Source organism: Galleria mellonella, unplaced genomic scaffold (genome assembly GCF_026898425.1).
Source record: "Galleria mellonella isolate WM207_F2 unplaced genomic scaffold, CSIRO_AGI_GalMel_v1 utg32, whole genome shotgun sequence".
NCBI classification, from domain to species: Eukaryota; Metazoa; Arthropoda; class Insecta; order Lepidoptera; family Pyralidae; genus Galleria; species Galleria mellonella.
The window spans coordinates 5,909,701-5,922,785 of NW_026442075.1; the positions used below are offsets into that span (position 1 = coordinate 5,909,701).

General features: G+C 30.1%; 2 protein-coding genes across 4 annotated transcripts in view; one reads left to right on the forward strand and one right to left on the reverse strand.

Moving 5' to 3' along the window:
• LOC113510812 (uncharacterized) overlaps window positions 1-13,085 on the reverse strand; it is a 95,907-nt gene that overhangs the window by 42,210 nt on the left and 40,612 nt on the right. The gene's annotated exons all lie outside the window — the stretch shown is intronic.
• LOC128200960 (uncharacterized) lies at window positions 56-5,646 on the forward strand. The gene is made up of 5 exons (XM_052896275.1): window positions 56-155; window positions 3,880-4,047; window positions 4,539-4,620; window positions 5,283-5,400; window positions 5,566-5,646. Exons 2-5 carry the CDS (start codon window positions 3,883-3,885, stop codon window positions 5,603-5,605), a joined length of 405 nt encoding a protein of 134 aa, XP_052752235.1. The 5' UTR covers window positions 56-155; window positions 3,880-3,882; the 3' UTR covers window positions 5,606-5,646.

Genomic DNA, 13,085 nt, shown 5'->3' on the forward strand with positions numbered 1-13,085 from the left:
ACATCACTAAAAGTATTACAAAATACTCAAAATAAAAACACGCATCTTACAATTACTGCATACAAAATTTTGAGATGCGAACAACAAATAATGACTTTCTTACGAGGGAATCGAATATGAAATGGGAGTTGATATAAAGAGCGGCATATAACGAGGTTCGATAAACGACAATGAGATCTGATCTTAATATGATACATTTACATCTGTTCAAACATAAATGTGTTCGTAATCAACATGAAGGTCAACTAACTGTAAAAGAAATAAAGCATTCGGCAGCTATGAACTTTATCTATCCATAATAACTCATTAAGAGTATTCATACTTAAATATGCCTCTATCTGCTCTGGATCTCCATCATTAATCATCATCATCATATTCCTGACCCTGATATTCCCTATGTCATACTCGTATTTGAAATCAATATATATTTTCTCTTACACTTATCTCTATTTGCAGTCACATCAGTTATTCACTATATTTTAGGACATGTTGTCTTCAATCGTCCTTCCTGTTTAGCTCGTCTATAATTATGATCATTCACATTCATATTTAATATATTCTTTACAATATTTACAGTATATTCTGTGATTTTCATATCTATAGGTGACGTTTATCGCTTTCCATCATGTGGACCGTCGTGGATAGGTTGTTTGCTATTCTAAGTTGCAGAAAAAAAAAATATCTTCATCTCTGAGAAATACGTGGCCATAACTAAGACAAAAGATTACTTTTCCATCTCTCTATACCCATTAGTGCTTATTTCAGATTTCTACTGATATGTGTCATTTTTCATTTTCTGAAAAGTTAATAAACGAGTATTGTTGTAAACAAAAGTACAATATTCATGAGTACAGTAAAAGTAAAATATTACGTTACGTAAATCAACTTTATTTTCAACCGACTTAAACAAGTAGGTACTCAATTCCGTAGTATTTTTTTTCTATTTTTTACTTTTGATACCTCATATCCGTCTCCGTCAATTTAAAAACCGGCTTGGAAAATTCTTATTATAAAAAAAAATATACATTCTTTTAAATTGCTCTCATAGAAATTGTGTAAAAATCGCTTCAGTAGTTTATTTTTTAAAACAAAATAACTGATTTTGCTACATCTGAAATCAGTGTTTTTTTTTCTGAAACAATATTTTAATCATTAAATATAATAATTATGTATCGATAATATAATTTAAGTTTAAATAAAATACGTATTAATTTTACTTTCGTTGTAATAACTCTAGTTAGAGTACTACTAAGAAGTACATAAATAACTTTTATTACTAAACTTTCTTGAAAATATATTAGGTCGAATTACAGTACGTGCCTCTGATATTTTCAAGATAAATGCTATCGTACCAAAATACAGGGCGTCGGAACACTAACTAGAACAATTTATATATAAATCAAGGCTAATATATAATTAAACATACTTATTTCAATCTCTTATTCTAGATCGAACAACAAAAATAAACAACGTGGTTCAGATGTAGGCCACTGAAGATACAGTGTTGAAAGATGATCTATGAAAGCTTCATAAATCCCATTGGTAAATTTGTAAACAAAGACTATATTTAGCAAGGCGTCTGTCTGTCTGCTAATATCATTTAATTTATTACAGAAAATAATCAAGAATATTAATGTAGTTAACTGATAAAGGTTCTTTAGGGTCAACACGCGTAACTGGTACCTTCGGTATTGCAAGTGCATATAAATTAAATCAAAATTTTAAAAACTCTCGACAAAAAATGTTATAAAAAGTAGTCCCCAATCATGATCTAATATCTACTCATTGGGACTATTCTAATAAATTCAAACACGCAACATCGATTATCAATTGTTGATAAGTTGAGTATTTTGCAGACTACTTGATGCTGCAGCATCAGGTCATGGATACCATGTCATAGAAATATCAACGAAGTAACAACACACCCAATCTCAAATAGATCTAACTGTGGAAGTTGGTATAATCCCTTCGTCAAGTAGAAACCGAGTTAAGTCTTCATGTACGTGAACATATTAATATTTTTTTAATAAATCATAGCTAAGAATCAGTTTAATTACATTAATTTAGACATCAAAATCGATACTTCCGTTTGAGAGTTATGAAGTCACAAACAGTTACACAGCTAGATACGTTACACTTCGCTTTTTGCGTTAAATATTTAAAAAAAGGCATTGAAAAAATAGTAAACTTATAACGAAGTAAACTAATTCTGGTAAAATGGTACAAAATTGAAAAAAATATTTCCGTCATACAAAAAAAATATACAAGCTGTAATTGAGACATTTAAATGTGTCATCTGTTCTAAAATGAGAATTTGTTTTTTGTGCGTGATATATTTTTTGTTGTTTTAAATTTATTTTCTTTCCTTTATTGAGTTGTAATTGTAGTAAGGAGTGAAAATATGTCGGTCAGTCTCTTAACATAGCCAATTGCTCGTCTGAAAACTAAATCTGCCCGAATACTAGTGACCGTTATCTTACAAAATACTGTCAAACAACGCTACTTTGTAGAGTTGTTCTAATTATATCCTATTAATATTATAAATGCAAGTTTGTAATGATGAATGGTTTTTTTTTTACTTTTTCGCGTAGAAACTATTGAATTGATTTCAATTAAATTTGATACAGTGGTAGTTTTATATACTAACTTTGTACATAAAATATAAACTGATTCATTCAAGCAAAATCACGGTATATAACTACTAATCTATAAAGTTCTAAAAAGAAGATAAGTAACACACAAATACCTTCTTACGTAGTAACTATTTTATTATCTAGTCTTCTGCCCCGACTGCAACTAACTCGACAGAGACCAAATTCACTATTAGATGTTCCAAACTAAATACTACGCTTTCAAAACATAAATTCAAAACAATAATCTTTTGTTTGACTCACAATTCTCAAATTTAAAGCAATACATTTCAATGTTTATAAACTGATCAACGAACTTATTCGACCTGATGGAATCATTTCGCTGAGAATAGTAATTTCAGACGGTCTACAATGAGGTTCTTAGGGATTTTTATAGTGATCATTTTTAAAATTCTTCAATCTGAAAATGTAAGAAATTATAACAAATATCTACCTAATTATATTAATTATTGATAATATTAATTACCATCCTAAAATTGCAGGGAAGAAAAATTGGTTTTTAAAAATAGACTTTAATTTTGTATTGCAACAGGTAGATTTTGTTCCATAAAAAAAACTGACTTCAATCTTGACTAAACCACTTATTTTGATTTAAAAACCAACCTACTGAAACGATTTTGATGAAATTTGTATGGGACCAATCTGAAAAAATATCCTTTCTTTGTTCTGTAATTCTCTTCGTACTTTTTTCGAAGTCGGTTAAAAAGCAATAGTAGATCTTGCTTCTTGAATTACTTGCTCTGTTTCTTTATTTTATTTTTTTCGACGGTAACAACAATTCTCATTCAATCATTTACCAGAGGGAGACTTTGTATAAAAGTCGATTGCTTGGGTACCTCTGTCCCATTCGTGTTTCAACCGTGAAGCAGTTGTGTTTGCATGGCTGTGTTTCGGTTTGAAGGGTGGGATATGGCGTGAATTTACTGGATACAGAGGAATAACACCTGAGTCCTCAGGAATGGCAACGCATGGGGTGTATCATGGGCGAAACAGTATACTCTGTTATGTCCATGGTACTGCTCATGTCTATAGGCGACGGTTACCACTTTCCATCAGGTGGGCCGTCAGCTTGTTTGCCGTTCTAAGTTGTATAAAAAAAAATCATATGTTTTAAGTGACTTCCAAATGAGGGAAGTTCTTAGATGACGAAATATTTTGTTATTCATTAGTGTGGTTTTCATTGTAATAACTGTTGTTTCTACGAAGCAAAATTCTATATAACTTTTAGAAAATGATACCAATAAATTGTGACATAATGCCATCTCGTACAACAAAATCGAGCATGGCGCTAAATGATGATAATGACAATGACAAAGTTATAGGATTTGACGTCAGAGATCAAGACGAATTGAATTATGAAGATACAAAGAAATTTATCAATACCGCAACTAAAAAGGTAATCGCCGTTAATATATTATATTAATTGGTTTAACATAAATCTAACCAGCTAAAACCTCTGAATTTTCAAATTCATATATAAATTTACGATAAGACCTTAATGCGACGCGATTAATTTATTTTAATAGGTGAATTAATGTGTTAAACACATTAATTTACCTTTTTAATTAAAATTAATTATTTCATTTCAATGTTTTGAAATTGTTTGCCACTTGCTTCGTGCTCCGGAAGACTCATAAAACCGTCGCCCGGTAAACAACGGCCTAGTGTATAACAATGGCGTCCTAGAAACTTCTGACACTAGATGGCGACACACTCAGATGAGTAGTAATAGCGGTAGTAGTAGTATAATGGGTGTAATAATTTATCGAAATCCATATTTCTTTAGACTTTTCATCATTTTCAATTAATTTTTAACAGACTTCAAAATTAAAGAAGTTATTAATTTGGTTGTATTGAATTTATTAGCGTAATTATTTTAAATTGCAGCCATGTGCTATCGTGGTACTCTCCAACATTCAAAATCCAAGTGTACAGTCACTGTTGCGCAAATACAGATACGACGGCAACGGTAAGATGGTGTTTAAATAAAATTTTACATTAAATTACATTTTAACCGACTTCAAAAACGAGAAGATTCTCTATATTTGTATGATATGCGATATCTTCGAGATTTTTAAACCGATATTGATGTTTTTTTTTTTGTGATTTAAATATAGACTGTAAAAAATTGTGCAATTAGGCTGTACTCGTATTTCTATGTATTGTATGTTACATAATATCTTTATTAATTCTAAACATATTTTGATAACTCGTTTTAGATAACTTTTGTTATATATAGGGTTCTATATTAATATTGTCAGAATTAAAGAAACTATTTTTTATTTTGTGTTACATATTTTTAAATAATTAAATGAAAAATTTAAGTATCGTGTCTGTCAACTCATAATTAATTTGCCAAAATTAAAACTGTTTTTTTTTTTTGTAGAAGTAATCTTATTCATAAAGGCCTGAGCAGACGATGGACTTTTTATTCGTGAACAAGTTACTCTTTGCGTAAACTAAGAACCTATTTCTAAGCGTACATTTTAGTGGCCTCATTAGGACTGGACTAAAATTAACACTGAGGATCGTCTCTCATCCGACTTAAAAGCGAACGCAGGCCGTATGTCCATTCTATAATTATAATATAAATTGTATGTTTATTATTTACATAGCTATTATTTCATTCAGGCGTTCTGATTCCGAGCAGCGTGAAGTACTTCATTAAACTACCACAAGGGTTGCGTTCGGCGCCGATTTTAGTCCCATTGAACGATAAAGCATTTTCGCCTTTAGGTGGGTTTGTGAGGTAAGTTATTTTAAATTAATCAGTCAATTTATTACACGTTTACAGTAAAGAGATTTTTTTTCGCAAACACAATGCCCATCATCTACATATGCCTTTATGTATAATAATTGTTCACTTTTATTTTGTATAATAAATGCTGTGTTCATAATTTAAATCGGCTTACAGATATTATAAAGAAGTGCCACCAATCCCACAGTCGTGGTAAGTAAATTTAATATGTTCGCATATTCTCGTAGTTAATCTCAATAAACGAATATGGAACTTGAATGCATTTTATTCTCACTTTAAACCTATTTAGATAAAAAATAAATTAAAGTCATTTATTTAATTTAAGTACAATATCGAAAAACATTTTTGTACAGCTACAAAGATAGAAATATATTAAAAAAAAAGATACAGGGAGATAATAACCTTCCCTTTCTGAAGTTGTTTAAAAATAATTTACTTTGAATATTATTATATTATTACTTAAATTATATTATTATTTATTTATATACTTTTGTACATTCACTTTTAATATAGATATAAGTTTATAACGAAAATATACACAGACGGACTCTTTACTATATTAATATACGCAATATTATGATAGAATATTAAATTTAAATGCAACGTAAATGGATTTCTATTTAACAATTAACATAATAATATAGAGAATTTACAAATACATACTTTGGAGTTTGATATTAACGTCATTATTTTTCTCAAGTGTCACTATACACGTTGTAGCATTGTTGTAGTGTTCAGCACTTTGAACGACTTTATACGATGTACGATATATTTTTAGTATAATAAAAAATAAGATTTTGTTCCACAAAAAAATCAACTTCAGTCATGGAAATACCAGTTTTTTTCTTTTAAAAACTAAACTACTGAACCGATTTTGATATAATCTTTTATGGGACTAATCTGTAAGTATATCTTTTCAGATAAAAAAAGTAATTTTCAAATTGGTTTACAACTGACGGAGTCATGATATAACAAACATTAAAAAGAAAACAATCGAATTGCGAACCTCCTTTTTTTTAAATCCTTACCTTATAATTACAATATACTAAGTAATATATAATACAAAATTAAGTCTATATTCGGTATAGATATACATTCGAATAAATAGCATGCATGAATAATATCGGTACAACTGCGATATCTATATATAGGATCCCTCACAAAATTTCGGTGTCACCTGGTCGAAACGTTAAGATAAATCAGGTAACTTATCATAGTTTACTTAAATAATCACATTAATTCCCGTTTTTTTTATAAACAAAAAAATGTTTCATTAATGACAATATGTTGGCACTGCAAATTCTAATTGGCTCATTGTGTCCATTATTTCGAGACCACCTTCGCTTCATTCAGAGACCCTAATAACACAATCAAAACGAATAGAAAGCCTCTATTGTGGCTCATAGTACGACAGGTGCAGTGTCCGAAAGACACAGCATATAACATTAATTTTTGAAATTTCCAAACGCTTATGTTAAAAATTTAGTTTTACGAGTAGCACAAAATTCAACCTCCAATCATAAAACTTTTCAAACACTAGTAGCTGTCACTATTTCGATAGTAAACATTTTTATTGTAGTAAACTAGGGTAATGTCAAAATATAAATCACAGTATTTTAACTTAATCCATCTTTCATTAAATATCCTAATATAAAACAAGTGTTATAACCCCATATAACATTATAGTTCTTCATATTCGTAACTGATATGGGAACACTTGCCTTTCTCATATCTAGGCTACCGTTTTATATACTTAAAGTCTCTAATAAATATAATAATATAATGATCACAATGTTGTCTTAATTAAGCCTTTGATAATATGGTGACGAAATTATAACAACTGTTTATCCTAAGAAAGAAAAAACAATGCAAAATAGTTCTTATACCAAAAGCTAATAGGTTGAGATATCTTTTAATAAATTCTTATTTAGCCATAAAACTGTTTCAAGCCCAACATGCGCTTGGCACGTTTTTTATAAAGAACTACGCAAAATAGTCGAATGTACAAAGTAACGCAATTAATGTCTAAGATGGTGATTAAGACTTTTTATATATAAAACAGATACCGTTATGTAAACAGGAATATTTTAAAGTTGCGTTAGTACGCAGGCAAGCGAAAATAGTGGGTATAGTACGCAAAATTAATTTGGAAAAATATACATCTAATGTTGTTGTTATAAGTAAAAGCATTAACGTAATATTTTACCACTATAATTTTAAGATTGAAGCGACATGTTTATACCAGATAGTGCCTTTAAATATGACAGTTGTAAACAATATAACAAACTAGACTGAGAAACTGATGTCTCACAATCTCTTCACAGACGAGTTGACAGACTAAATGTTGGCTAACCGCCAACTTCCATACACGCTCTGTTTGAACTCTATAACGGACAGAGACGAGTTCTAACCTACCAATTTAAGAAGGTCGGATACATTAAAGGACAGCGGCGCGACTGGTTCGTGTTTGATTCAGTTGAATATTAGAGTCACGTTTGTATACGTTGACGAAGACGCAGAAAACGTTACTAAAAATTGTCACGTAGGTATCAGAAATTCGTTGGTGAATCAAATTGGCATGACCGTTATCAATAAAATACCATAGTACCATTATTTATAAAAGTTGATGAGAAGATTTATCAACAGATTCTATGACATGAACCATATCTATTCACCTATGTGATCGAATGCACGTACACACGAATAGTTTACAAATGGAGATACCAGAATATATAGTTATACAAGTATACTACACGTGTTACAACATAGCTCATATCATGTTTAATAAAATTAGGAAACACTAAGTGCCAAGTTTATTTACCAGTCTAGCTATTTACCAGAGGAAGACTGTACAAAAGTCGTTTGCTTGGACACCTCTGTCCCATTCGTGGTTCAACCGTAAAGCAATTGTGTTTGCATGGCTGTGTTTCGGTTTAAACAGTGGGATATGGCAGTGAATTTACATGATACAAACGAATAACACCCGAGTCCTCAGGAATGGCAATGCATAGGGGGTATCCTGGGCGAAACAGTATACTCTATTGTGGCCATGATACTGCTCATGTCTATAGGCGACGGTTACCATTTTCCATCAGGTGGCCCGTCAGCTTGTTTGCCATTCTAAGTTACATAAAAAAAGTAGGAAACACAAGAAACTATGACGTTGACTTTGTTTAAGTCATCCATGTTTTACATCCATTATGAAAAACGATTTTTAAATGACAATTATCTAGCGTTACCCAATGACTCAAAAGTTCACGGCCAGCTGAATAATTTGTCTGACCTCGTATAAGGCGACATAAAAGCTAACGACCCGAATGCTAATCCTGCTGCCAAAAGCGGCTATAGAAGGATCGATGAGGCGTTTCAGTTATACATTAAAAAGTGCCCGTGTATATATTTTTACACAATTTTGGGTAAAAAAATATCTTAAGAAGAAATTTGAACTAAAAAGAATTTAAAAGTTATAGCATTTATAAACCAAATATATAATTATATAATATTGTAAACAAGAAGATGAAGTTACTATTCATTCGTTGGTCGTACCAGTAGTGGCAAAACGTACTTTAAACGGACCATGGTTTATGATTGAGGAGAAAAAGAAAAAATCGCATCTGGCAACGCTGAATACAAACCACTGTACGTACACGAACCTCGTAAATTTGAATCAATGACAGCGTACATAACTACATAATCGTACTATTACAATCAACTGGTTTTGTGAATCGCGTGGGTAGATACCTACCACCATCTCACCTACTCTTGAAATGTAGCAACACAGACACTATATCTGTGTAATATTTGTTGAAAGCCATTGAAACCCTACGCGTATACGCGACGGTTACGTCTTTCCATTCACCAGACACAGCTTGATTGCTATATCCTTCAATTAATAAAACGTATGTTAATTGTTATAGCATCCTGTTCTATGAAATGTCGCTTTGTACGCAATATTGCCTTCATAAACAACACAATTAAATACTAATTGAGTGCAGGTATATAATTCCTACTTTTTAGGAGAAATTATTTTTACTTTTTTCACCTACTTGGCTGTAGCATGCTTTTTTGATCCCTAACAATATATGCCAAAATTAATAAATTTGCTGCTATCGTATACTCAAGTCTTGTACCTTTTAACTTATAATCACATTGTATCATAACATATCTAAAGGATTTCAACGTTTCCTCGTGACATGGCCTGTTGAGTACATCCAATATCATTGTAATACGAATGCGTAGTCTCATATTAATTATGGCACCACCATCATTAGAACTATCCATAGCCGAATTAAACATTTTATCTTTAATAATTAGCCATCCTCTGCCGAAACCGCCCAGAGAGTAACAATCGCAACCCGCATTTTGAATAACGATAACCAAGTTTAATCAATTTACTAGCCGAGGACACAATGCAACCTTTTTCAACAAAATACAATTGCTGCCATACACATTTATTTATAATATTGACAAAAGGTAATATTTCTGTCATATTATGACGAAAATTAAAATGGGCCCATATAATTGCAAATGAGTCACGCTGCGGCAATCATAACAATTATTGAATTGAAAAGTCTAAATTTTACTACATTATTACTTCGTCTTTAGTATGGAAATTATAATTTTCTATTTTTAAAAAACTTTACAAAGACAAAGTTTTAAATTTACTTTTTTTTTCTATTATGTTATAAAGCCAAAGTTTATTCTTTTTTTATTTTTCTCGTATTGATCTTATATTAATTTTCTCACTTTTTATAATAGAAGTCTTTTTTTTTGCATAAGTAAAATTTTTAACATACATGAACTTGGAATACTATCATCGGAACAACAGTAAAATTATTTATCTCTGGCACATTTCGACTGAATTAATCACATGTTTTAATTGTTACATTTAAAAATGTAAGGATTATTCAATGACAAACAGTCCAAATTAGGAGCATCCGCCCATTGATGCAGCCATTACATCACCTTCTCATTTAACATCGATTTGTCATAATCAATTGTTTAATTTTATCACCGAATCACTAACTGCGGAGGTATAAGGTGCAGAACCCATGGTGGTAATAGGCAAAATAAATAAATCAAAGCGTACACAGGTGGTCTTACCAGTCAGTGTCGAATTGTCGATCATCGAGGTTAAGCAACATTTAATGAGTGGGTTCGTCTTTTCTAAAATTACTGAAATAGGTACAGTACGTCACCTAACAATTTGAACAATTCTAAGCCACATAGTCTAAATAATTATTTACTCTGCAATTCTATAAAACTATTGATATATCGATCGTTCTGAAGGAACAGTATTATCTCTACCCAATTCTCTTCGACAGAGAAAAAAAACCGTTCCTGCGTGACAACGAGCGCTCGCATGAAATTAATCATCAAATCGCATCGGTAAAGGTTTCATTGGAAAGATCTTAAATGAAATCGAAAATGTTAAACGAATTTATTTGATCAAATACCTACGTAGTGAAGCATGTATCCCCGGAAAATGCGTGTACTGCTATTTGTCCACCGCGCATTTAAACAGGTTGTTTTTTTTTTATGTTTGATACCTCTTATAAACCGATTTGGGAATATTTTATTTTTTTTATATGAAAGTGTATACTTTCAGATCGGTCCTATATAAATTTTCAAATAACAATAGAAAAAAAACTAGTTTAGCTTTTAAATCAAAACAACTGGTTTTGCGTCGACTGAAGTAAGTTTTTCTTTGTGGAACAGAAATATAAATTATTTACATTCTTTGCTTTTTAACTATGTATAACGAAAATTTTAATTAGGATAGTCACTTTTAATAAGATTCTACATTACAAAATTATTGGAATCCATAACATACCACAAAAAGTCATTATTGCCCTACCGCAAATAAGCCAGTTTACCTAGCTAACAATTGGTACATCCTACTAATATAAAAAATGTAAAAGTTTATTATACCCATTTGCGCTTAAATGGCTGAATGGATTTGAATGAAATTTGGTACATAGGTAGGTTATATCCTAACTTAACAGGACACAATTATTATGTACAAATTTAGGCAGCAATACCGCAGAAAATAGGTAGTAATTAATATGACACTAAGAGGAGACGAGACAATATCGATTGCAAAAAAATATAAATTATTAAAATCGGTTCATAGCAAAGACATCGCGTAACACAAACACATGGCCAAAAATACAGCTAAATTAGGAAATTCCTTTTATTAGAATACGGAAATCTAATATCGCTAATGCATTTGTGACATGTTTTTGATCATATTATGTGTAACCAATTCGTAGCGGTAACAAGTGCACAGCAGTTATTTTAGATTCACAGTAAAGTAGGGCGACGACGCATGGTAAGAATTCATCATACTAGTTACAACATTGCACCAGTGGCCTGTAAATACGTGTATGCATTGATATTGCAATTTTATTGATGGACAGCTACCTAACAGGTGTCTATCAATTATACTTGTATATTTTAGTACCTATGCAAGTTAAATAAGTAAATATGGACCTACACCATTTTAATTACAGTAAATTAAATATTCATGTCATTTATTCATGCCATTCATTTCGTAATTGCCTCCATATATATCGTACTAAGATTTTTTGATATAAAAATATGATAAACTCCTTAATTAAAAAAAATGTGAAATACATAACTGCTTATTTAATTAAAATGTTTTTTTATTTTTTAGAATATGTTTCATATCTATTAATCTTAATGAACAACTCATATCTTGTTCTTTAATAACTACATATTATTTTTAATTTTAATTGGTACACTTATGATGTGTAACTTTTGAATGGGAATATGAATGTATATAGATCACTCTTATCTCTCTCTCTCTCTCTCTCTCTCTCTCTCTATATATATATATATATATATATATATATATATATATATATATATATATATATTTTGTATGTAACTTTGTCCATTTAATCATTTGAATTGGGTACTTCTGTCCCATTCTTTATCCCATGTACAATTGTGTGCATCAAATTTCATAACAATTAGTGGAATATGGCAGTGAATTTAAAGACAAAGACAAACACACTTAATCCTCAGAAATGGCAATACATTATATTTATAATATATATATATACTCTGTTATGTCCATATACTGTAATATTACACTGTAATCCATCAAGTTGGACTGTAAATTATTTATTATTCTAAGATGAAATAAAAAATAGAAAAGAAAAAAATGACATATGTATCATATATATTTACATTTAGTTATTGAAAGTGAATTAGATATATATCGAAGAGAATAAATATAATCTTAACCTGTTAAAAATAATTGTTGATATATATGTAAATAAAATTTTGATGTACAAAAATTATAATTGCCTGTTGTGCATTAAAATTTAATGATCTAATAACTAACTAAATAAATATATACATATGAGGATAAAAATAAATATGTTCAAGATACTTTTCATTAATATTTGTTACAATATTATTTTCAATAATTAAAACCATAGTTTACTTCAAGTATATGAAAATGTATGGTAATCTTATTCAGTATCAAGAGACATCTATCTATCAAGCACAATGTATGACAACACATCAATGGCAAGAGACAATAAGACAGACATTGCAAAATCTTATCTTCAACAATAATATGTACTTCAAATAAAGTATCAATATTTTTTTCTTTTTGATAAACACTGTCACTAAAAAATAGGAGT